This window comes from Euwallacea similis, chromosome 5 (genome assembly GCF_039881205.1).
Source record: "Euwallacea similis isolate ESF13 chromosome 5, ESF131.1, whole genome shotgun sequence".
NCBI lineage: Eukaryota > Metazoa > Arthropoda > Insecta > Coleoptera > Curculionidae > Euwallacea > Euwallacea similis.
The window spans coordinates 652,645-679,387 of NC_089613.1; the positions used below are offsets into that span (position 1 = coordinate 652,645).

Sequence of the window (26,743 nt, forward strand, 5' to 3'; positions counted from 1 at the left end):
TTTCGTATTAAGTAAATTTTATTTTGTATACTCAAATAGCGGGACAATTTGCCCCAAAATATCTTCGTTGCTATAAAGGCATCGGTAGGTACTAGGTACAGATATTTACAAATACATTTCGCAACTTCGTCCTTACCAATTCGCTCAGAAGACTAAGGCCTGACTGTAGTAGTAAGACTTAAGCTATGTTCAACTGAACCTTTAAGTCATTCGAGCCGTCCCATAAGGAATGTATTGCTAACAAATTAATTTGATTTGTGCCAGCAACGTTATCCTAATGGGAGAAATCAAGGTAGGTAAAGCTTAAGTTGAACATAGCTTAAGCCTTTCTTGCACAATAGGGCTTAATTCGGTAGAAATCGCCAATAATAATTGGAACTTGCTTGCTGACAATAATGATTATCAGGTAAAAAAGATCGATGCAAGTTACAATTAATTTGGAAAAGTACCACGAATTGGAATTGTACGAGAAACAAGACCGTTTTCCTAAAGCTTACACGTTATTTTAGGCAATAATTTGATTCATAAATATTTGCTGTAGTTCACTTCGAAGGCACTAGAGATGACTGCATTTTACGTGGACCTATCGTATATTATATATTTAAAGCGGACATATCAATGACTAGTACGTAATTTAGTTTTAAAAATCCTTCTAAAGTAAAATGAATGACATAAAGAAATTATAATAAGTACAATTTTTTTCGAAAATGTCCTGGATTTCTTCCGGTGTTTTTTTAAGGGGAAAATCATCAAGACTTTGGGTTATAAAAAAATCACAGGCAGAACAGAAAAACCCAAATAAACTTTCTTAATGACTGAAAATTCAAGGATTCTGGTCCCTTCCTAGGAAAATAGACATCTGTATAGTATTTTTTTAAGCACCACTCTACTTAACCTTAAAAGTACATCTCACTATTGAGTAGATGTAGCATAAGGCAACGTTTTATAATAGACATTTTTTCAGGCTCCTAAAATAATTTGTTTCCAGCAGTCTCTCAGTGTTTAACACTGTGATAAGAGTAACAATGCCTCGGTCTTCCTCCTTGAGACTGGACACTTTACAATACAAAAATAGAAAAACCAAACAGGGACGGACTTAGACATTCATTTTCCTTAAAATTAATAATTATTCAGCCTTTTTTGTGCACTGGCTTATTGCAATCTCATCCGGGGAACGAGCACCATGACCTCTTCTCTCATCAGGAAAATAAATTATAAACGGCAAAATGATGAGGGTGCTCGCTCCCAAAGCCACCCTAAGTAACCAATCATAGTCTAAAACTAATTATTCGCGTCTTTGTCTTTATCACACATATCGCGTAGAACCTGTCTCGCTTTTGGTGCGCAGCAGCAGAATGTTTGAAAGTTGCTAGACAGGTGGTTGTACTACCTGCAGGGGGCCAACAGGATTTCTAGCCAGCAGGGACAGGAGATGATGTCGCGCCTCGAATATCGCCCTCCCCAACCCTTAACGAAGCTGATCCTGTAAAATAAGCAAGAAGTTAATTTTTGTAACCCTAATGAGGAGATTGATTCTCACCTCACGGAATTTGGATCAGGGGCCGGTCCCTTGGGGAAACCCCCTGACATAAGTTTATCCCAACCGAATGTTTGGGGGTTACCGGGTGCATGTACGCACAAGCAGTGATCGGGTGGTATCCGGGTCGGCCATCCATACCGGTCGTCACAGCCGCCCTTCAGGTACAGCGAATCGGCAAAAACCGGCTGTTCAGACCGGTTGTACAGCCACACGAAGCCGTCGACGTCACGGGTTAAAGTTATTCCTGGAATTAACAAAACAAAACTCAATATTTGTGGTTTTTAAAGCAAAAAATCACATCAGTCCCAGATATTACAAAAGTGCTATTCAGGTTACTTCGGGCTACGCCAAAATGTCTGTGCAGATTGCTTCAAAAGTATACAACAGGATTTTTATCGGTTTCAGTTACTTGAGCTTACTTTAAAATTACAGAAGTTCAGGTTGGTTCAGGATACTGTAAAAGTTTTGTTCATGATAATTAAAAAAATTCCAAAATTTCTATACGCTAAAATCACATACAGTGTAAAAAATATGTTACATTAAAAGAAATCTGTTGCGACGCTGGTTTTTGTCGAAGTAGAAAGCATTAATGTCATTTAAAATTTAACAAATTGTCAGTTTTTGTTAACTAAACGCAAAAAGCGTATTAGATCATAGAGTTAAATATTTCCCAGTATTATCCTAAATTTCTCTCAAATTTTGTTTTAAAAAAAGTGTAAATAAAAAATATATATTTCGGCACTGATTTTTATTCAAGATTGAAGATATATGTATTGGTGAAATTAGAAAAATGGTTAATTTGATAATTGATAATCAAAGACGTGCGAAGTCCCAGAACGAAAATATTTCTTTATATGCATGCTCAAAATAAATCTGTTTCGGCCACTAATCATTGTATGAGAACTTACGTAAACTGTCAAATTCAGACATTTTTTTTTGGATTAAATCATAGGTGTATGAGATAGAATTACCTAGCATTAATATCGATAATTGTCAGTAATTACAACAATGTAGAAATTGAAAAAAAATATATTAGAGTGGAAAAGAAGCTTGCTCCGACAATGGTTCTTGGCAGAGATCAAAGGTAGCAGTAGTACCAGTCAACTTTGATACCTAATGTCAATATGGCGATCTAGCATGTTAATTCGGTAATCGTAAGAACGCCATTTTCTTATCAAAATGACGGCACGTGAACCTTGCACTTGACAACACTGTCAAACGTCACATTTTGGCCGTCATTTTAATTCGAATTCGACACCACAATGGCTGCTCTAGCATCCCTACCTAGTTTTATTTTATTCCTAGTTTTCTGACTAGCTTCGCATTGCATCGCACTCTGCAGACCGAGCGCTTCCAGACTCAGCCCATCGAGCCCATACGGTACAGAACCAAATATATTCACATAGTTAGGTTCCACGGGAAATAATGGCCCTACACGATGTTGATGTTCCCAATACGCCAAAGTGCACCATTCCGGACGGTTCATTGCCGATTCTGGAAAAAAAGAGATGATTTCGTAGAATTTTATGACATTTTTAATATGTTGGAGATATATTGAAATTTTTTAGAGTAATTTTGTTTCATATTAAAAGAACAATACTCTGATGGGTTGTAACAAAGTCTCAGGCTTGGCAACGCCGGCGCCCACTTGTCGGAATGACTACGTCACCCGGAGACAGATCCGGCCATGGTGACGGCCTAGTAAGGTCGCGTCGCGATGTGGTGGCGCCGGAAATTCACTGATTATAGTTTGCATGCTTTTCGGCGCCATGATAATACCTGTATTATGCACCCATAACCCTCCATTATTCAACCAATTTGGGGTCAACAACTACAGTGAGCATAGGGTAGGGGTAGGCCGTTCATGCGCCTCTTGAAAAGATACGTGCTAGTTATCACGTAAGCCAAAAAACTAAAAAAATGGCGAATATGTTTACTGCAAATCGGGATTGTTGAGTCTTGCCACAAACAACCTTCCAAGATTAATAGATTAGGTACTATCAAATCTAGCGTAGTAATCCGATACCGAGTGTTTATTTTTAGAGGACCTTGTCAAGGATATCGGTTATCTCCTGAAACGAATTCTCAGTAAATATGACAAAAAAAATATGAAGTCATGATGAATATTCTAAGACTTTTGAGGCGAACTTCCAGAATATTCTAAAACCAATGATCTAGAAGAACTGGATGTGGCAAACAATTGTTTGACCAGAAAGTTGCCATGTGTTAGTGTCCCTCTGATGTCATTTTGTTGTCAGATGTGGGTTAGGTTCCGACGCAAATAAAACGCAAGGAATCACGATGACGTCATTTTTTTCGATTTGGCCGCCATGGTCTCATTTGCTAAAAATGGGTTACAAACCTCAAAAAAACGATCCTACATCCAATTCTTTTATAACTTTATCAATAATAACAATTCATCCCAATTCGCATGTATTTCCCAATTTTGATGTGTGGCTTGATAAGTCAAATAAGAAGCACAATGTTTGGATAAAAATCATGTGCCTGGTTATTTTAATGTGTCACTTTCAAATAATTGAGATAATCAGACGAGATAGGGGTAATTCGCGTGTAAATACTGTTTTATAGGATTTTTATGAATTCGTCATGTTTCTTCCATACTCGTATTAACGCAGGGGTGGATTGGCTAGAATTGGCAAAACCCCTGTTGATCCCACTCAGATGTAAATGATTTATCAATCCATTTCTGATTAGATAATCTGAAAACTCTCTAAAAATAAATAAATCCTTCTCAGGACGCCGCTGATTTTTGCATAATGGAGTTACGAATTCAGACAATTTCTGTGCTTTCTTCTTCAGTGGCGTAACGATTCAGAAACAATACAAAAAAAAAAATAGAAAAGAGAGAAGACAAATTAAATCTCAAAAAAGCAGGAAAATTTTGAAATGTGTTCAATTTTGAAGGTTTAAAAAGTCTCTTCAACATGCCCCTAATGAATCTTCAACGTGATACATAAAACTTTATTTAGAGAGGAAATGAATATTCAGGCTTCTTATCGTAAGGCGACAAGATATCTCTTTAAATTTTTTAACGTCTAAATGAGCTCCATATAATGGCAGTGAAATTTACTGATGCACAAATTCAAATTTAATTAGTTTCGATAATAATTCTGTTTCTTCAGTTAAGCCTTGTTCAATACTTAAATCCGGCAATTATTCGTTTTTCAGCAAAAACTTATAAAATGAACGAATCAAAAGTTGGATTTTTAGTATTACACGTTGAGCAATGGTTAAATCAGGCAATACTTCCTAAACTGTCGAATGCTTCTTTCAGGGTTATTCAATGTCTGAATTTGGCCATAATTTGTATTTCAGATTCAAGTCGAGTCTGGGGTACTTGAGTATCGATAATCAAACTTTGTCGAATAATTTCGTCAGATTTAAATTTGGCCTCCAGAAAAAAATCTCGAATGCTTAAGTCTAGCCTAAATTAAATATTCTGAGTTGAGTTCCCAAATCAAATAACAATTTGGTATCCAGAAACAAGTCTTTTTAATTGATTAAACCGGTCATTAATTCGGTACCCATTTCCAAATTGTACTTAATTTCTATTATTCAACGGTTTAATTTCTACAGGGAGAGTATTTGTCCAATGCTTAAATCAGCTCTTCACCCTTAAATCTTCAGCAATACTTAATCAGACAATAATTAAATCTTTGTCAATGGCAATGGTTTGATCTCTAGAATGAAATGCTGCTCGGCACTTAAATCGGTCAAGAAATCGTTTGTTGCGCTAACTCTCAATCAAAATCACGCAATTCGAGCTGAATATGCGTGCGCCTCGTCGAATGCTTAAATCAGGCAATCATTTGATTTCCAGATTCAAACCCTCTTCGATGCTCAAATAGGACAATAAATTTCATGCCGAGTTTTGCTGTGCTTATTCTGTATTTCTGGTTTTATTAAATAAAACACGAACTTGTCGAACATTATTATTGATTAAATTTCCAACAAAATCGCATTTTATCGGCGGTCGTCGATAACACTTGGTGTCGTTTCAAAAGGACACCGCCGCGGGATCGCATATTATTAATTAAAACATGTTATTAATTATTATTCTCGGCAAATAAACGCTGGCGTCGAAATAAACAAGGACCGCGCTACAAGTAGCGGTCAGTTTCGGGTTACTGTATATTGTCCAGTGTTTAAATGTGGTCAGTGCGTATTGGCAGCTGACCAAGGGAAAGGTCCATTGGAGTTTAATTCGAAAAATTAAAAAAAACTTTTTAAGTCACATTTCTGTATATATTGGCAGCGATAACAGAGTTACAACACAATTGTAATTGACCTCAATGACCGAAGGAAATATTTCAATTTTACGACCGCCACGCGAAATTAATGGTCAATAGTCAGCAGGATTTTTTGAGCGAAAAAATTCCTTAAATGCTTAAATCTCAAAATGTGCTTCAAACTAGAGAATAACGAGAAATGTCCCCAGTTGTCTCAGTTGGATTCTCGGAAGTGTTTTACTGGATTTATCGCGCTATCTGCGGTGTGCGCCTTTGAATCGCCTCCAACTCAAAAATTTTGCACAGGCAAAAGAACTTTTGCCACAGCAATAAATTGATTTAGTAGTTAAACCCAATCAATCGGTAGTTAATTCGGGAAAATTATGGTATACAGCATTAAAAAACGATATTTCTATAAGCGCCCCCCAAATTGCTGTTTTACAATGAAGTAATGCGATATATGCAATAAATTACCGTAGTAGGTGCACACTAATAATTCGCACTCCAATGATGATTAATTGGAGCAATCCAAGTAAAATTCGTTGAATCCCACACGTCGAAATAGGGACCGACTTATGCGAATTTAGATGCAATCTCTATTAAAAATACATTGTTGTCAGTGTGTTTCACAGACATACCTGCCATTTGAGGTGCACCGGAACCATTAAAAATTGGCAGAGAGTTTCACATTTTTTATGGGTTAATTTTAGAACAAATTGTTAGACATGCATTGAACTTCTATCTAAAAAAAAAATCATTCATTAGGTACTCCATCCCTGTAAGTAAAGAAGAGACTAGAAAATGCACCATGCCTAATTAATTATTCGACAAGCTCTCTGAATCTCACGACCCAATTATTCCTGATTACTTGCCTTGGCTACCGGATTATTGCCTGACTTAAGCATTCGACAAGATTTATTATTCAGAAATGAATTACTCCCCGATTTAAGCATTATATTAAAAGGTCTGATTCTGAAGAATGAATTATTGCCTGGTTTAAATCTTGAGCAAGGTTTAAATCTATAAAATGTTTAAGCATTGAATAAAAGTTTACTTTTGTTTCTACTTTTTTTGTTATATAAACATTTAACCAGGTTCGTATCTGAGACGCATTTATACTTAATTGTCACATTCGGCTACACTAGAGATTGTTGAAACCAAATTATTGTCCGATTTAAGCTTAACTATACAGCATTTCTCTCTGGAGACGTGATTATAAGTAAGTTCGTGTGACTGTTTCAAGAGTTATTTTTACTACAATTTTCACCGTTTTTAACACCATTTCGTATTGAAAATAAAATGGATTTTGGTTTGTGCTCTTTAAGAAATTGATCATGCAATGATCGTTAAGCGTCCCTGATTTCCGTTCAAATAATTTTTCCAAAAAATCGCTTCTATTGCAGTTTTGACGATTCCATGCGGGAACTAACATTAACATGGATATTGACACACATCATGTGGTGGCCGTTTATCCTTTAGAAATTAATTAGTTGTAGCATTTGTTACACGACGTTAAAGGAATAAGTGAAATTTGGATTGATTCCTTTTCAGTCCTTACATATACGGCCGTGTTTAGGCCTAAAAGTTTACTCAGTTGCTACTCTCATTAAGATTCATAAGGATTTCATAAAGAACTCTTAGCTTATATCTATTTTTTTTTATATTGCAATTAAAATCTTGTCATATCGGAAGTTTTAACATCTGGCCATGGTACGCAACTGTTTGTTCAGCAATTCAATTGCAAATTTTGAATGTTATTGGGGATACTTTAGGATTATATTTGTACCAAAATTAATTGAGAAATTCCTTTTAGTTTTACAGTAAGAATTTCACATAATTTTAGTGCCCGTTCTTCTAGCAGTGATTTCTGGAACCCGGACCTGTTACATCTAATAAAAAAATCATAGAAACTCGTAGTTAGTTTTTGAATTTTTTGTTTCCCGAAGGACCGAGAGGGTTCGACGACAAATCCAGAAATTGCATATAACAACGAAAACACAAGCGTGGGCTTTGGCATTTTTTCCTGTAGATGAAGGAACCACTTTCGATGAATTATGAGCCTAAACATAACCTGTCTGCGTGGTGTGTTGAGTAGTGTTTATCGTCGTGAATATCCAACAGATTTTTGCCTAAAAATTGGCGGCGGGACTGGCAGTAAACATCCCGATTCCTGGTACCGCATCGGTGCGGTTGCCAATCGGTAAAATTAGCGATTGGGTCATTCAACGACGCCGCCGACGACGTCCGTCGTGGCGCCTGGCGATTGATGGAATCCGCGACGCCGGATTCTTTGCCGAATTGTCGAGAGGTCGGGACCGTGTACTGACATTTTTCGTTGCTCCGGGGTCCAAAGCATATCGGGACATGACAAAGGCCTTTGACTGCATCAAACACCTCTTGGGAAGACAATAAAAAATTATGAAAACACCTTGCTGGAGCAGGAATGATAAACTATTAAAATCCCATAAAACCAATATAAAATATATATATAAGCAAAACTAATGGCGCAGTGTTTTCCGCGAGCTATATTTAGACGAAGTATGGCGCCGGCTCGCCATCAATTTGCATCTGTAATAGTAAGCAGAACGGTTTTATAGACATATATTTGCCATTTTGTTAGTTTTGTTAAGGCTGCGGCCCGTTTATTTTATCTGGCGTTATGTACCATTGTCTGCGGATATCGAAGTTTGTTGCTTTTGGCAGCAAATAGTTCTTGCACATACGAACACACCAACTCAACAACTAGAGGAAGATCCTCTCTTATACATCTCATTCTTAAGATTTCAATCGAGCCTTTGTTGTTACGACATTGAATTGTTACAACATAGAAATTAAAATAAAGCCAGGACAGGAAAAACAGGTAGACGAATCGGAATGACATCAGAGTCGCAGCAGTAAGTCGGCACTCACATTATACTCAACCGCTCTCTTCTACTCCATTCAAGGTGATCAAGAGGTTTTCGCAATTGATTTCGCTATTTTTAAATCACAACTATCACCAAATTGCCCTGTATTTACATCCGTTGATTATGAACACCCGAATACTCGACGTAAACTTCATATTTCATTATGGGGTTAGTTCAGATTAGCACGAAAATCAGAAAAATGTTTCTCATGGAAAAACTCTACTGTTAGAACCCGCGGGCATCATCATGGGTGTGGTTCCTCGTCGAGACATTCATTTCAATTTAAATTTAGAAATTGTGGTTTTGGACTACATTTACTTAAACAGAATTGTTCGATGTCTGCTTTACACTGATAATGCTTTTACCAGTTTGTTTAGACAGGTGTTAATCGCATATCTGTGATCGATGGTGCATTTTACGGCGCCACTACGTCGCATGGGCGCCAGGTGGGGTCGCATCCTACCGTGACGTCAGTAATAAACTCCACCTGCCCACCCCTTAGCTCTATAATATCGTCTTTATTACATAAAACATGTGATAAAGGCCTAATACACGTCTCATTTAGTCTCCTTGCGGGAAAATCGGCGTCTAAAATGGAAAACTCAGTGTAAAGTGAAAAACTAAGACCTCCATTTTATTTTTGCCGACGAATCGTTGGTCAAGTGCCATCTTGTGGTTTTTAACAAATGGTTTTGCCAAAAACCTTTCCGCCATTTTAAATCACAAATTGCCGACAATAAAAAACAACATATAAATCCTAAATCAGCTGTCAATGGCCAGCTTAGATCTGTGCTACAATTTAAAATGACGTAAACAAGAGGCAGGATATAACTTAACCTAAACTTGACACCTAATATCATTCGTGACATTGCCAATAGTTTAATATGGCGTTCATTTTTGTAAATCTAGATAGTTGACACTAGCGCTAGATACTAAATTATTTATTCTCCGTTCTGTAGTTCAAGGTTCAACTGTCAAAAATATACTGTTGATGCGTCACGTCAACAAAGCAACACATACAATGCAGCACATGTTGGGAAAGTGAAAGGGACGTAGGCAACTGGTGTCAACGTCAAAGGTTTCATTGAATTGGGAAATGGACAATAATGAATACATTCGAAAATGCGTTCCAATACAATTGATTAGAATTGTACCGGCAAAATTGCGGCATTCAGTACCGCGTGTCTGCGTGTGTGTTTGAATCGTCGGGTACGACCGGTGAAAAGCCGCGATTGGTCCGTCGGCAGATGACGCAATCCATGATGGCCGCCGTCGCGTCGGGCCGCGACCGCAAGTCGCGTCGTAATCTTGGCGCCACCGCGTGAGCGTAATCTCTATTTTTAAGTACCGGCGCGTTACATTGTTGCCTAGTTTCGTTGGCGGTCGTGCCGTAAATGGGTCATTTTCATGCGGCCGGCGGGAGATGGAGCTGCAGTTAGAAATCCCAGCAAAGAGATATAATTTTCTTATAGATGAGTAAATCTGGCAATGCCGGGAGCGGTCGTTTAAATAAAATTACAATAAAAATTTGAATTTTAAAGTAATTGGTAATGGGATATTTGTGTAAAATCGATGTTTTTTTTTTAAATGATTTTGCCGATATTTCGCCTTGAAAAGACGAAAATACTTGCGAATTAATGCCATTCTTATTCTCGACATAATACAATAAATTACTGTATTTGAGTCATAAAAGATATAGGAGCAGACGTTCTGTGATTAGACTGAAGGTGTGAAAAAAATCACTAAAAAGACTCTCGCATCTTTAAAATTGTCATGTAAGTACGGCCATTTAACACTGACAGGCATGGGAAAATATTCCTTATTATAGTTAACTGACCGCACATATATAGTATAAACTCTAATGTAAGTTCTCATGAAAAACCTTAACTAACCTCCACTTGTAGTTAGCGACTCAAACGAATGCCTAGTCAGCAATGGCAGTTCGCTGGGAGCTCGATCTGAAATAAACAAGAAGAGTTATTAACAGAGCAAAATTTGCGACTTCAATAAACGCGATTCCGTTTTCGAAACTGCCACAGTAACTCAACAACGCCTACCATCATTTAAAACCCATTGTGGGCTTTAACAAGCCTAAAAACACACAATACATGAATAATGTTTTCAACGAGCTCACACTATTGCAATCGAAACCCCACCGATCTCAAATTATTTTCAAAAATATTTTCCTCACTATCTACTCTTGAACTGAGTTACATAGAGACGAAGAAATAGCAAGAGGATTGCTTTTATTTAAATATGTTCTAAAACTGGCATCTCATTGGTAGCGCAGAAGAGAAAAGACCAACAAGAGACAATGACCTTTAAGGCTGCCCTCTCTTTCTTCCTTTCAGATGACCCTGTTACGAGGCACCTGATTCTTCCACTCTTTCGTCTTTGTCTCCCTCATCGGCATCCCCGTACACCTCTCTTTTGCAACACTTTTTTTACAGGATATGAGACGTGTGAATCATGCAATGATGATAATCGTGAAATCTGAAGAAAGACACCGATGTAACGGGAGTTGGGTGGCGCTACGTTCAGTTACAGTCGATCGAACACTCGGTTTATCATTCGTAATAACTTATTAATTAGTACTTATCGATGAATTTAGTGAATATCTGATAAAAGCTATCTGCACTCAAAGAACTAGCAGCATCACCCATGATAAGGATGATGATGGGAACGGTTAGAGTTATGCAAAATTATCATAAAATGCTTGGAAGGCATAATTTGCCTATCAAGAGGTCCAAAGTGCATATCAAATATTTTAGTGAGCGTGAGCTACATCACTGAAAGGGATGAGAGATTATATGAACACATATCTTCTGGATGAAGTGCTCTGAGAGAAACCAAGAGACAGACCCAAAATTACTGGATGATCTGAACTATCAATCCATCAACTGAAAATAAAATATAGATAATCTAGAAAGTTAGTATGAGTATCTCGACACTGAATTTTAATAAGTTGAAGGAAATAAAGCACCTAGAAATTTGACTAACAGATTAAGAAGAATAAAATCTTTAGAACACAAAGTTCCTCTATAACTTCAAAAACATACTCCTTAAAAGTTTGTCTTATGGAGTTTGCTATGTAGACATGTCTCCAACAGAGACTGCTTTCTTCATGTAGTAAGACTTTTTTCTTAGCTATTCAAAAATTAATTAAACTCCTACTTATACCTTCAAAAATATCTTCTTCAGAGACACTTTTTGGCCGAATTTAGTTGATAACATATTCCTTAGCGATTTTCTATTCAAGGCCTAGATCTTCAAAGTTGATTTCTCGCTGAGTTTGCCATATAGACATATTTCTAGAAGAGACTGTTCTCTTTGGTGAAGGAATTTTTTCTCCTGGCTTTTCAAGAAGAAACTAAGTTCATCTATCTAGATTTTCAAAAATGTTTCTCCAGCGAGACTCCATTCTAGATCTAGATCTTCAAAATTGATTTTTGAAGAGTTTGCTAATTTTTTTGAGTAAGTTTGTTCTCTTCTTTTTAGAATATTTTTTGTCACTTTCTCCTCGCATTGAACTAGACCTCTCTAGATATTCAAATGTTTGTCTCTTTCAGAGGCCAATCACACCCAAACTTACGTCACCAATCTCTCATTGATAAGACTTTCGATTAATTACTGATTAAAATATGGAAAAAAGTCAAAAAGAAAAGTTCTGCAAGTTGAAAACATTGGCGTCGTTGCGCCAGTGCCAAAGCAAACAGCTCCATGTTAAAAATAAAGATGATGACAATAATTATTATTATTATTATCATCGTGGAACCGAGAGGATCTCTTATCAGCCAGTTCAACCAATGCTGTTTTCTGTATCATTAATTTATTCAACAGGTCGTAAATTACTTATATTTTCATTAAAATTGATAATGATGAGTTTAGCACCGGACAAATGAATATACCGAAATAAAACAATAAGTAAAGAAGGAAAAAAACTTCGTACGGAGTTCAGTGAAAACACATTTTTAATTAAATCTCCTTTGGAGGCTTTGCCAAAAAATTCATACAATTTTGTCTTCTCAGGATAACATAGCAATGAGTTTCATCACTAAAATATTCACAATTATAATCGCGGATCAAATTTACGGTCCTGTTTTCAAGGAAAACGCCACCAGGGGAGCCGTTTGGGATAAATTTTATTGGTTTATTATAGCGAAAAAACAATAAAATGTTATAAACATTGGTTTTAAAATCCCCGATATTGATAATTTATTCCTAAGTCTGAATGCGACAATCTGGATAAAAATCTGCCAACATCATTATTAACTATCCTTGTCTAAATGCCATATCTAAACAAAGATAGCATCGCTGACTAAAATGACAAAAACGTCTTTCATTGACTGGCACACGTTCAATGTCGCCTCTTTGCAATATTTAATGGACATTTGAGAGTTTTTCTATAAAATTCATTGATTTTCTAAATTTATACTGCAACATAAGAAATCAAGAATAATCGCGATCGCATTTTTAAAAATTATTTCTCAGGACTTTGTCCCATAAGTGCACATAAATCAATAATAATGACTGTCGACAACACTGTATATTTGAGTCATTCTAAAGTGCAAAATAGGGAAATAATTAAAAATCTCAAAGGTACCATCTTATTTAAGGTAAAAGCCGACATGATTCACAGTCAATAAATGTGAGCATTGAACAAAACAATGAATGTCATAGTTCGATTAATTTCAATAGTAAAAGTACCCGCTTTAGGATTTAAATAAGAGTTACTATCATCATTTTTTCTATTACCTTGGAATGACGCAACATCCAAAGTTTATCAATGAATTTCGGTCACCAAAATTATTCATGCCTGAATCTCGATTTTTAAAATCAAAATTCGTCGGGTGTGTCGATGCCGCGGCGTCCGTCGTGGTGCGGCGTCGTCTGGCCGCCATCTTTCTATTTATAGCACCGCCAGGCGCCAGCCGGGAAGCACCGCCGTACTGCTCAGAATGATTTATCGCAATTATAGTGGTTACTTTCCTCCCCGCATTTTTCCACGTTTTGTCACAGCAATTTCAATAGGTTTCGGGGCCTATTTTATTATTGAAATTAAAGTCAAAAATTGAAACGTCAGAGGCTGTCATTTTAACCAAATGGCAGACACTCCATAACCTCAAAACAATATGAAACGTCATGGTTTGTTATGATGTGGAAAATGGCAGCATGAAAATAATCCGGACATGTCAAATGTTCCTACATTTTAACCTAAGAAAAAACTTTATAGTTTGTCAATTTAATGAAAGAGGGCGACCTGAAGGTAATTCGGCAGCAGTCCAATATGCATTTTTTGGAGAATTTTGACGTCAAAAAAATGTGATCAGCAAAATATAATTGCTACGGCACTGATTTTCGGGATATGTAATCACCAACGCCTGTGGCGTAGGAGAACTCTATTTAAATATATCAAAATTCATCTAAGATTCCTTTCAAAAATGATACGTTTTGGGAAAATTCTCATTATAAAAGAAGACTTTCTGGGGCAATGATTTTCAGGGTGGATTATCATCAAAGTATGGCTTGTAACTGGTGAAATTTGAGGTCTAAGTGGATTACTACTATATGATATACTAAATATATACGATTGTAGGACACTCATACAAGAATTAAATTTGATTTTGAACGAACAAAATAATCTCATTACACCTATGAGTGATAGGTATTCCATCTAAAATCTCACAAAAATGACCACAGGTTCTTCATTTAGCAGTGAACATCTTGCCGATCATATATTCGATAAATTCAACTCCGAATGCCTGGAATCCCATTGTTCTTCCCTTAAAACTTACATCCCCATAAATCTCGGTCAACAAAGTAAATAGCTGCGACGACTTCAGTGACAATTTATATACTCCACATTATGAATATTACCAGTAGTATTATCAATCTTATTAGTTTTTTATAGGCTATTTTTAATTCCGACCTTGATATTTCATTTGTTGAATGCGTGCTGTTTTTTTCCTCCTTTGGCGGCGGCATTTAGTTTACAAATATATTTCATATTGCCTCATCAAAATGAACCAGATTTGTTTTTTTTTCTACTACAACAACTCTCCATAGTGCTCTTTCCATCCATTTGTTTTATTAACCGGTACCAATTAGGTACCATCAGCGTGTATATGCAGCTGCGATAAAGGCAAACACACTTCACAGTTCCCAACTCTACTTACATGTTTTCGTTTTCGAAAAAAAGCTGAAACCCATAAAGTCTTGTCCACTTATGGTACTGCCTCGAGTACCTTTAGGAAGGTACAGGTGGTGCACCTGGTCGTGGAGGATTTGTTTTTGAGATTTGCGTGAGAACTTTAGCTAGAATCGATTCCCTTTAATGCTGTTTGTCCCCTTAGAATTGGGGTAAATATTCAACAAGTTAATCTCAAATGGTCCAGGAGCAGCAATACACTGAGAAAAATGCTTGAGTGGAATGGAATTATATAAAGAAGGAGCGTGTTTTGGAAGAGAACTGGGAGCATAGGATAGTGGGTGATTGTGTTAATTGCAATTGATGCGTGTTTCTCCGTGTAGACTCAGGCTAGATTAGCAACAAGTGTCCCCAACAAAGGGTCCATCAGCCGGGAAAATGGCGAGATAAACTGACGGGAAACGGGATATAGCCGCTTCGAGATGACTGATTTTATGTAACGAGCTTTTACTATAATGGGGTTTGGACAGCTCCCTTTCATTCATCGTCTACCGGGAAGTTTATTTTACACTGTCGTAAAGGGATGAGTTTAATACCGGTAAACAACGAAATAACGCCGTCATTCATCCAGCAGTAAAAGTGCCAACAAGGCTCGAATAACATATCAATTAACCTCTGAAACTATAGATTTCATGTATTTACCTTCAGGTCGTATCCTATCCTCACTACTTCGGCTGTAAGGCGGTGGTGGGGTTTCTGTAACAACAAAAAATCGAATTTAACTTTTTGTTTAATAGTAAAATTCAGGAAAATTATTACATACACTGGGCAGCACTGTAAACATAAACTTGGCCTAGCTCCCAAGCGTGAAAACTTTGAAAGAATTAATCTCAAAATTAATACAGAAATAGCCGGATTTAGGGCAATATAAATCAGCTACAATTACCAAACGCCAGGCTGTAAATCAACCTCGTGTTTCCAATAAAGACGGTCCAGGGAAATACTCAGCTTCGGCAGCTATATTGCTGCAATCAAAGTTGTAATCGAATTACACGAAAATGCTCTTTGTGGTTATCTAATTCTCGAATTTTAAATAAATATTTTTATAATGAAGTAGGCAGTCATTTTTATAAAACACTCTGTATACGATTGTTTATTATGATTCTAGAACACAGGGTAGTTTCTAAATGGTGGCAAAAATATTATATCTTGATTAGAATTTCTTATATGAACAGTGAGTTTTGAATGGCTATCACTTTCAAGATACAAAGTGTTCGAAAAAACAAGAACAAAATGCTTATTAAAATTTTTCCTTTGAAGATTCTGTTTTTCTAACTTTAGTGTATAGGCAGCTTAGATATTCCAGAAAATCGTGACAATGTATCGGATAATACTTTTTCTACGACTATACAGGGTCTGCCTTTGGGAGCTGACACCATCCGTATATGGAAAATTACAAGTTTAATGTATTTTTGAAGTTTGTACTTTTGTTTCATGGAAAAAGCCGACATTTTAAAAATATTTTCAACCTAATACGACTTCCTCTTACACGGGAAACTGACCCTTAATTCATTTTTTTAAACATATATAGTACCTTAGTAGTAGTATACATATAGTACCTTCGTCTTGAAATTTCATTCAAAAGCGCATTTCTACAATCTTAGAGAAAGGATATTTCAAGCATCACTAAAACTCACAAGTAATATATTTTTTAAGATCTCGTAATTCTCATTATAGGAATGAGTTATTTTATTAAAGCATGCATGACTTGGTAAATAAATCACCCTGTATAAATATGTCTTTACTATAAAATTTCATCCAGTAATCAATCTGTGCAACACTAGGGAAGGGAGAGACTTCAAGAATCGGTACAACTCTCCTATTTCTCCCTTCTTGTCCAATATTTTTCCAATCCAGTTTCCAATAGTTATTAAAAATGCAATGTCTCTTCAAATACAAGTCGCTCACGCTCAGCGCATTCTCGGAATCAGGGTACCATGCCAAGTTCTCGGTACCCAGAGGAGGGACCAGATGTTCGGAACAATGTTGAGCCCGTGTATTGAATACCCGGATTGTTTTTTAAGCCGGCGCCATGTCGGCCACCAAAAAAAGAACTCATTAAGGGAACCAATTCAAGGTACCACATGGAACAGAAATTCTCCATAATTGTCAAGAAAATTTTAAAATGAAAGTGAATCATATAGATAGTTAATCGTAAATATCTTGATTGATGCAATATGTTTATGTAGTTTGATGTGTTTGTTCATTTGGGTTCTGCTGATGGGGCTCTTAAGGAATGCTGGTTAAAAAAGGGACCGAAGACATGTAGCCAGCAGGTAGCAAACTGACGTTGGTTCTGAGTCTAAGTCATACAGTATGTTTTTGGATGTTTATGAGCAAATTTCCTCTATTGTTTAAGGATTATGCAATACAGTGTTGGAACAATGCGAATTCCGGTTGTACTAAAGAGCATAATACGTATCGGCCTCGACATCCCCAGCCTACACTGGCAAAAGTAAATATAGATACGACAACTTATTTTGAACAAAAGTTAAGTACATATACAACGAAAATAGCACGATGGCGCCTTGGTTCGATAAATGTTTACCAGACGAGGCGCCTGCCTGGTTATGTTCACGTCATCCCAGTACTACTATTATATGCATCTCACTCGCCAATCAACCTCTAACTAATACCTGTCTTTGTCCGCGAAATTATCATCGATTTATCAATTCATATTCCTACTTAAATATACTCCAAATACCTAATTTGAAGAGTTAAAAAATGAAAAATTGAGAATGAGAACTAGGAAAGAAACTGGCAGCGTTTCAGAACCAACTGTTGGTGGTACTAAGTGGCATATAAAAACAACGCTATAGTTGTATGTTTTGTTTAGTTGTTGGGAAAGCAGTGGCGCCACGTCTCGAGGCGTAATTAGCAACGATAATGGAACCTACAATGCAAAGATCCGTTATACCCGCAGACCCGAAACCAGATTAGAACAATTAGGACACCTTTTGTCGACCTGTTGGCTCGATAAAAGCGTGAGAAATGGTATATTATTGCCATTTTATTACCTAGTCTTAAATTCGGTTTTTTCCCATTATGTATTTTAGTCTGAAAACACATTTATGTCCAAGAAAAAACGACGAACTATCTCATTGTCAAGGATGGTCCTCAATCGGCAATTTCGAGACGTTTATGAAGAAATGTTATAACAAAATATTGCCGCAATAGAAAAAAAAATCGGGCCTATCTGAAGTAAGATCTTCTGAAAGCTTGATGTGCTGCCAGCCGAAGAATGTGGGTTAAAGAGGAACAGTTAGGTACCATGGAGTACAAGGACTGTCTGCACCAATGTAAAGTTTTTGAAATGGCGAACGTATGGATTATTTGTTGATTATAGCACCAGACATAGGCAGCAGCTTTTAAGCGATCCAGATTGAACCTCAGAAGACCAAACCCTTGGAACTTTTGAAAAATGTATGCTCTCCCAGTTCGGGGATGTTATAACTTTATTTTCCTATAATAGAATACCCTGGTCCCTGTTAATTTCTTGAATTTACTGATTATTAGCGGTAAACCATTAAATATTCCTATATCTAGATCTTATAGTTTTCCAATTATTTCAAGTTTATGCAGTTTTTGTTCTTTCCTTCCAATATGGAACTTTTATTTCGATTACGTAATTAGCAGTTGCCGTTTATCTACCAGCAATCTTTTTTAATATACGCAGAGCAATACTTTAGCCACTTTAATCAGTATAAGAAGTGGTCTATATATGTATATAACCGCTACCACTTGTACCTATATTATAGGCCCTACACCTTAATTTTTATTAGGCATGCAAACTATTCCTTCTTAAATAATTATTCTCGTTACATAGGATTTTTTAAACCTTTTTTAAAGCTTTATTGGTCATTTGCCTCACATGAAAATTATACTTTCATAGGGCGAAAGTAAGAAAAAAGAAATGAAACTATTTGTTAACAGGAAGACCGTTCTAATAAAAATTAAGTAAAGTACTGTAGACGATGTAAGATTGTTAAAGCGTAAATTTATAAATAAAATAATAAATGGTGATGGTAGTTGAATTTCGATTAATCTACTAATTGGTTAATGTTAAGAAATGAAGATTAATTGATACCTAAATGTTGGATATCAATAAAAAATTTATTTGTTTCTGAATAATCTATGAATATTAGGACTATAAATAAATGAATCTGTTATTGACAACATATGTATGTTAACTGTTAATAAATAAGATTTACTAATAAGTTATTCTATTTAGGTGATTTATAAAGCGTGCCATAATGAAATTTTAGTAACCACATTCCACTGAAAAAAATTGTTCATTTATGATGAACAAGGGAGGTCTGGTTGTTTTGTATCAGTGAATGCTATTAATTGGCCATAAGTTAACATTCAATGCGACATTATATTTAAAGACAAATTTGTAAATAACAAGGCGTTATATACTGTTAGCATATTTTAACATTTGTGAAATGTTAATATGTATGTTTAATTTTCAATTTGGCATTGATTTTTCTTATGATACTAAAACTTGGCAAGCCACAAAGAAAGGATTTATCAATATGCCATAAAAATATCAAAAATCAAACGTTCCATTAGCACATGTGTTCATAAAATTCACAAAATGTTTGCTTAGCCTATATATTGAATACGGATAAAGTTATCGAAAATCGTCGAGTTCTTTTAAGTATTGGGTTTTAAATTGTTTTAGCGAACCATGCAGAAATCTGAATCGGTTTTATGAAAGAAAATTTCGGTTAACTTTGGAAAAATATGCAGAACATTTTTGCTCAAATTAGAGTGTATTTTCAGGCTCAATAATATTTTCCAAACTTTACGCTTGAATTCAACGCAAACCGCGTTTGAATGTGCTTTTGCGTTTTCAAGTTATGCATTTTTAAATTTGGGGTCAAAATTAGCATTAGCATGGGCCGAAGCAACCGCATGTTGATTCGGCCAGCGATTTAATTTCTCTTTACGCCCTGCAAACTCGATTTTCTTTTCCATGAAACCCCCAGTATATTATTAAATATTTTAAACATGCAGGGAATATTTTCTTAATTCGCTATTCTGTATCTATCCGTCGGTTTTCAAATAATTTGACGCTTTCTGTTTGACGTGGTGTAACTCTATTTCCCATATAGGATATCCGGTATTTGCCTGTCTTGAATCTATTGGCCGTCAAGATAAAACCTCCTATAGACATCTTTAATTAATCTCTTATAATTTTTGAGTAATTTGGAATTAAGGGAGGGCATGTTTTTAATACTTTTTAAATGGCGTTTCAACCTTGTTTCTCTTAAAGGTGCGGAAATTCGATTTTTTTCCTCAAACCTCCAGTATATTGTTAAATATTTTGAGCCCATTACTCGAACCTAGAAAATAGAAATTGCTATGTAAGCACATTTTCAGGTGAATTACGTGTTCACAGGTCGTAAAAAATGATATTAGAGCTTAGGAAGTTGGTGCAGAAGGCACGATACCTATCATCGGATGGTACCGGCCCACTCGAATTCCATCTAAGAATTCCGAGAACGGCGTTTAATGGATGCATTGGCGGCCCTAATGATACGTCGGGCCTGCACTGGTCGTGGCGCCATGGCAGAACGACCCTTTGGGTTCCGGCCCCAATAATTGAGTCCTCAAATATTATTATAGAGCAAATGTAATTTACTTATTTGTAATTTACATGCAAACTGGATTGCACTGATGGGTTCAAAGAGAAGAAGACTCATCGCGGGAGACCCGATGCCACCTATCGATGCGGCGCCACCGCTATCTCTTCGCGACAATAGAGCCGACTTCTCCTTTTGTAATTAGGGGGGCCCCTGGCCCCGCGGGGCCCCAGTCGGACTGGTCTTTATCGGAATTGCGCTGCCTACGTCCGGCGGTGGATGATAATTTTATAGTAGGTACCCGATTATGTTACCGACAATGGCGTAATTTGTGAGTCTCTTCTGTGCATTTTTAACTCCAATCAAGTACTCGAATGTTTAGACCTCCTTACATTAACTCTACTATAAAGTATCCATTCGCAAGAGCGTAGGAAGTACCAGCACCGGCACTCATTTTCGGATTTATTTACATATTTGTAAAACACTTTTTGTGGGCGCTCACCGCACACATATCTAACAACACTATAAGTAACTTGAATGCTTCATCATTATTATCTGCCAAAGCTTGAAAATAGCATTATATAAATGCGAAGATAGCCACCCATATAAAATATCCCCATTTGACCATCAATAGGTGCCGTTGGTTCATTCATGATTGCAGTACTATTCGGCCCACGCAGATGGTACCCGAATAAGTCCGTGGGTATGGGTGTCACTTAATGCACGGTTCTTAATGCAAAGGACCACTCTTTATCGCGGGAACCTTTTAAGATAGAGCGGAACCTGCCTGGAGGCGGGTTTCGACAAAAAGTTAAAAGCATTTAGAAATAACCGTAGTGATAATCCAAAACGCCACTCCGATTGTGCTTTAATATGGTGAGAACAAGGTGTGTGAATGGCATGCTTGCAATGCTTAAGCATGGTAACAAAACTATGCTTTTGCCATGGTTCTACTACTACCAGAAAGAAAAATTACGATTTTAGAATATCTTAAACACGGCCCATTTTCAGAACTGGTTGTCAAACAAATTAAACTAAAAATTAAATAAATACTTAAGAATATCCTCGGAAGTATTTAGATATTAAAAAAACTCGGGTTTCTCTTGCATTTTCATCTTTTTCCCGACTTAACTACTATCAGATTCCCCTACACATATGACAAATAAACAGAAATCTCGCGCATATTTTTCTTAGACACATGCTCTGGGTTAAGCCGTTATTTATACAACGCCCCGTATATGCGCGAGTGAGACGGAAATAGACGTACCATACAATGGTTCACATATGAATCAGGAGGAGTATTTTTAGAATTCGCTTTACTGAGAGACTGAGATCTCTTTCGTTTTGTGTCTTTTCTACTCGGGGTCAGTGTAATGAACAACTTGAACGAAAGTTGCAGCTACGCTTAGGATTCTTGGCTTTAGGTCATAGAAAACCCTCAGAATGTATGGTTTTTTGTCTAGAGATAAAAATTCAATGGACGCACCTAAAGATGCCACATAAGACAAGATTATGTATAGCTAGATACCGCAGAGAGTGCGATCCTCAAGGCCGCAGCTTATTTAACAAATATGCGCTTAAGCAAACAACATTATTTAGTGGGCAAATAGTGTCGACTGTGCAGATTAGAGATCCTTTTCGCATTAGTTTATTCTGATTCCCAGACACGCAGAAAACTCTCGATATGCGTATAAAAACCCATCAGATATAAATAAAACAAAACCCAATTATGTAACAGTTCTCTGACGGACACCGGCTATAAATTACCCAGCAGGTTATGGGCAGTAAAACTGAAAATATTTTTAAAATGACCCAACAAACTGGTCTTAGACCAGGCCCAGCCGGCAGTGGTTTCATTAGTATTATACGTCAACCCATATGGGTTACTTACCAGGTTGACAAATGCGACTCCAATGAAACGGATTGCAGCACGAGTAAACCAAATCCTCCGCAGCACCACATTGTGGCAGTCTGCGCAGATCGCTTGCGCACCGCACCTCCGGCCACCTCCAAAATTGACACAGCAAAAGATGAGGCTCAAAGGAAGAGGTGCGAGGTACCAGCACGCAATGGCCCAACTCGAGCCCCCGCGTATCCAACGCAGTCAGCAACATGGTAAGTTGGGTTTCCTGCAAAGAAAGTGAATGATTTAAAAATGAAAAAAGAACACTTTGATAAATCTCTACATTTCTTTAAATTTGCAAGAGTTGCAACGTCGCGGTAGCCTTCGGTCAAGCAGCCATCTTTCTACGCCATGCTTCTACAACTGTCATACATCACTTTGACTCCCTGGCATGTAAGCAGCGACGTTGCCAGATTTCTTCAAAAGTCATGAAATAAAAGAATTCTCATAAATTCGCGATTCTATTCTTGCAAACTCATTGGAAATCAACTTGCGGCTGCTACACGTTTTTCCTTCTCCCGGTGCCGTTTTATTTGTTTTGATTTTCATTTATTTCTCCTCTCCATTAAAGTGACATCGGTTTAAAAATAATGCCCGTAATTTATCCGCAAAGCGAGAGAAACAGGTTCTCATAATTATTAAGGAGCTGCATCTATTCTTGCATTATCTAAGTTCATGTGTTAGCCGAGTGAAGTAGAAAATCATGAGATAATAATGAGCGAAATACAGCGAAATTCGCATAGTTAATTGTGATAAAAATGATGTGCAAAATAATAGATTGTCGTCACGCAACAGGGGGGTAGTGGAGCTGTATTGGATATTACAACCGAAGCTTACCAAAGGAAAACATTGAAAAATTGTAAATACCCAGATTACAGTTCTACGGCAAAGAATTTCAGGGAGGACAATCTCTTAGATATTGCAGATGAATAGTAAAATTTATAACTTCATTAGTCTAGAAGCAGCGACGTCGTGGAAAGCGTTTCACCGCATGGCAAAACACATTTAAAATAGCTTATTTTTAATTTAGAAAAATTGTTACAAGTGAAATAGATCACTCGCGTCAATGAATGTGTGAAATTGACTATAAACAGTAAAACTTCCAAGTAGCTTGGTCAAGCCACAGTGGCGTAACGAAACTGCAATAGTCGATAACTATTTTGATATAAAGCACACGTGGACCCTTTCAAGAAAGAAAATTTTCAAAAATTATAATTACCCAAATGAAACATCTACGCCAATAAACTTTAGACAAAATAGTCAAATATATATTTAATATAAACAATAACATTTTTAATCTTGTGGATCGAGAAACAGCGACATAACGCAATTCCATCTCAATTATGATAAAACAAAACACATTCAAAAGACCTTACAAGTACGAAAATTTTGCAAAATTCTAACTATCCAAGTAAAACTTCTACACCAATTAATTTTAGTGTGTAAGCGGTAAAATTTCAATTTTATTTGGTCAAATGTTTTCAAGTGGCGCAAAGAAGCTACATTTGATGACTTGACAAAAACATACACTTAAAAGGCCTTACAACAAAGAAAACTTAGAAGAAAATGTAGTTACTTAAATTAATCGTTCATGCCAACGAGTTTCAGGAAGAATTATCAACTAGATATTGACTCTAAGCAGCAAAATTTGTAATTTGATTGGTCAAGAGACAATGACGTAACAGAGTCCCATTTGATGACTTAATACTTAAGGTACATTTAAGACTTTGGAATTTTTTTAACATTTGTAACAACCCAAATAGGCTTTCTAATAAAACGTCTTTTAGGAAAAATAATCGACTGTATTGGGCATAGACAGCACAAATTAGAACCTAATCCGTCAAGAAACAGTGGCGTAGAGGTATCGTATTTGACGACTTGATTAACTCAACTTAAAAATAGTTAATAGAAAAAGAAAATTGAAATATTGCAACTAGCTAAAGAGACCTTCTGTGGCAACTCATTTTGGGAAAAAAAGTAACCACATATTGGATATAAACTGTAAAATTTGCAGTAGACTGGTCAAGAAACAGTGGTGTAGCAGAGCCTCATTTGAAGCCAAAGTATTTCTTACATGTCTACCTTACAAGAAAGGTAATTTAAAAAAAATCAAATATACTTTCTACACCAATGAATTTCAGAGAAGATAATCAAGTATACATTGTGTATGAACAGAAAAATTTGCAGCTTGATTGGTAAAGAAAGAGCGGCGGAGGCTATACCAAAAGAAAATTTCAGAATATTATAATTGGTAATTGTTTGGTGGGAACAAATGGTAATTTGTACTAAGTTTAGTACAAATTTACTAGAAATCTTATGGATCCCCTGGATAGATGGAGGATAGGAATTTTTGAACCACTTTTGCCTCATCCGAAATCTTACAAGTCAGGGGCAATCACGAATGTAATGGTAATTTTGACTGAAGAATGATTGAAGAGTGAAAAGACAATTTCCAATAATTTGGCTCTTAGGAGGTTTATCTTCTAACTGTGCGGTGTTGGTCGCCTATATTGCAAATAATGATTTAAATGTAGCTTAAAATGGTGCATCTCCGGCTTTCTCACCTGTAACTGCTTGAGGAGGTTCCGCACGTCCTTCTCGCGCGTATCCCAGGGGCCGAGAGATCCCCTATCCGTAAGCGAGGGGTCATTGAGAGCCTCAATCCGTTTCCGCAACAATTTTCTGGTCAGATTGGTCGTTCTACTACGTCGAAACATAAACATTAAGGGGCTCTTTCGTTCGCGGCACGGGTAGCAACAATTTAAAGGACATTTGGGGGCCACTATTGCGATTTCTCCCGAATTAAAGCACACTGCGAGACACTGCTCCGGCACCGATAAACAGCGGCGTCAAGGGATTTTTTTCCAAGGGGGCGGCTGTACTGAAAGCGTACTCATACGCGACGCGACGTCATAGCCAACACCACGCAACGGTCAAAGACTGACTGATTTTCGGTTTCGTTCGCTTTGAACGGCATTTGTCTACGTTGCGATAGCGAGCGGACCGGTAACTAATTGTACTAGAACTGTGGAGGAATTGTACTGAATCAAAGGTGCAATTATTGTACTCAAATTTAAGGGCTTGTTTCAAAGATTTGAAGTCTAAACATTAGGTACTCCTGGAAATAGTACAATAGTAAAATAATTGAGTTCTATGTTGTGATGAACCTTTTCAATGCTGGGTCACAGCTGAATTTAGGAGCCCTCCAACGACAACCCTGTATTTTCAACTTGGCAAACAACGAAAAGATAATTTGACCCTTAGAACTGAAGCAAAAAGTGAGGTTAATGAAGGTCAGAATTGTACTAAGTTTAGTACAATTAAAACTGATATTGCAACGTTGACAGTGAATTGGTGCCTTTCGATGAGGCTCAGTGAAGGTTGGTCTTGGTCATGAGAGGTGCGCGGAGTGAGAGAGGAGTGGCGCCACCGATAAAGCAGAGGCGGACTGGTATTTGTTTATCGTATTTTATGGTTTGTTTGCAATTTATTAAATTTTTTAGTCCAGGCGCGCGAGCCGGAAATAACTCTGTTTCGGGTTCTAAATACTGGTTTTTGCCGTTTCTCAGTTAAACTCGTTTTAGAAAAAGACAGCTGCAGTTTGCTCTGCATCACAAAAAGTTACCGCTCAATCTAGTAGGGTAATTTATAACAACTGAACATTGACTAATGCAGTAGCTAAACATCTAAAAAAAAACTTGTTTTGTAAATTTATCCGAAAATTACCTAATTAACCAACGGTCAGAGACAAAGAAACGTCGGGGTTGTCTTTGCTAAAATTGTTTATCCAAGAGTGATATCAATTTTTCTTTTTTCTATGCATATTATTTTGAATATTTTTTTGCGCAGTTGTCAAATTTCCCAAATCTATGTCAACGAAGCAGCTTCAAGAAAGGTCAAATTTTATCTTCAAGAGGAGCAAAATTTGTTTGTAAATTTTGGTAACGTAACGCTTTAAATCGGCTCTCTTCTCCTTGTTGTGGCTTTAAATTTTGGCAACATCTCACTTTAAATCCGCTACATCTATCTGTGCAATTTATAACTGACCCGTGGCTTACACAGTTGCCAAATCATCTACCCTTTTTAAACGTTTCCCAAATTATTTTAAAAAATGCACATTGCAATTTGGAATGTTGACATTAAAATTGGCTCCATCTACTGGTGAAACTATGGATATCTGACTTTCTTATAGAATCCTCAAGTGGCTTAAATATAAGAGCATCTTTTCCTCAATTTTTAGTCGAAGGAATGACCAAAATTTTTTCACCAAACGAGGGCAAACGGTCAAATAATCGGGTCCTGACCAAAAACGAAAACGAGCGGATTACTATCAGCTTTGTCTGTGGTC

General features: G+C 36.8%; 1 protein-coding gene across 1 annotated transcript; it reads right to left on the reverse strand.

Moving 5' to 3' along the window:
- Nucleotides 1-25,388, reverse strand: Dad (Daughters against dpp). Its single transcript, XM_066389988.1, has 7 exons — nt 24,960-25,388; nt 22,384-22,621; nt 15,547-15,600; nt 10,589-10,654; nt 2,825-3,034; nt 1,541-1,784; nt 1-1,483 (listed from the first exon to the last, which is right to left on the reverse strand). The coding sequence occupies exons 1-7, from the start codon at nt 25,116-25,118 to the stop codon at nt 1,387-1,389; spliced, it is 1,068 nt and encodes a 355-aa protein (XP_066246085.1). The 5' UTR covers nt 25,119-25,388; the 3' UTR covers nt 1-1,386.
- Between the last annotated feature and the right edge of the window lie 1,355 nt (nt 25,389-26,743).

What these genes read in the sequence shown, in the direction of transcription:
- Dad (XM_066389988.1), bottom strand. Translation starts at nt 25,118, where the DNA reads ATGTTTATGTTTCGACGTAGTAGAACGACCAATCTGACCAGAAAATTG. An exon ending in ACCTCCTCAAGCAGTTACAG is followed by an intron (nt 22,622 to 24,959) that starts GTGAGAAAGCCG and finishes CTTTCTTTGCAG; the next exon opens with GAAACCCAACTTACCATGTT. An exon ending in GAGTCGCATTTGTCAACCTG is followed by an intron (nt 15,601 to 22,383) that starts GTAAGTAACCCA and finishes TTGTTGTTACAG; the next exon opens with AAACCCCACCACCGCCTTAC.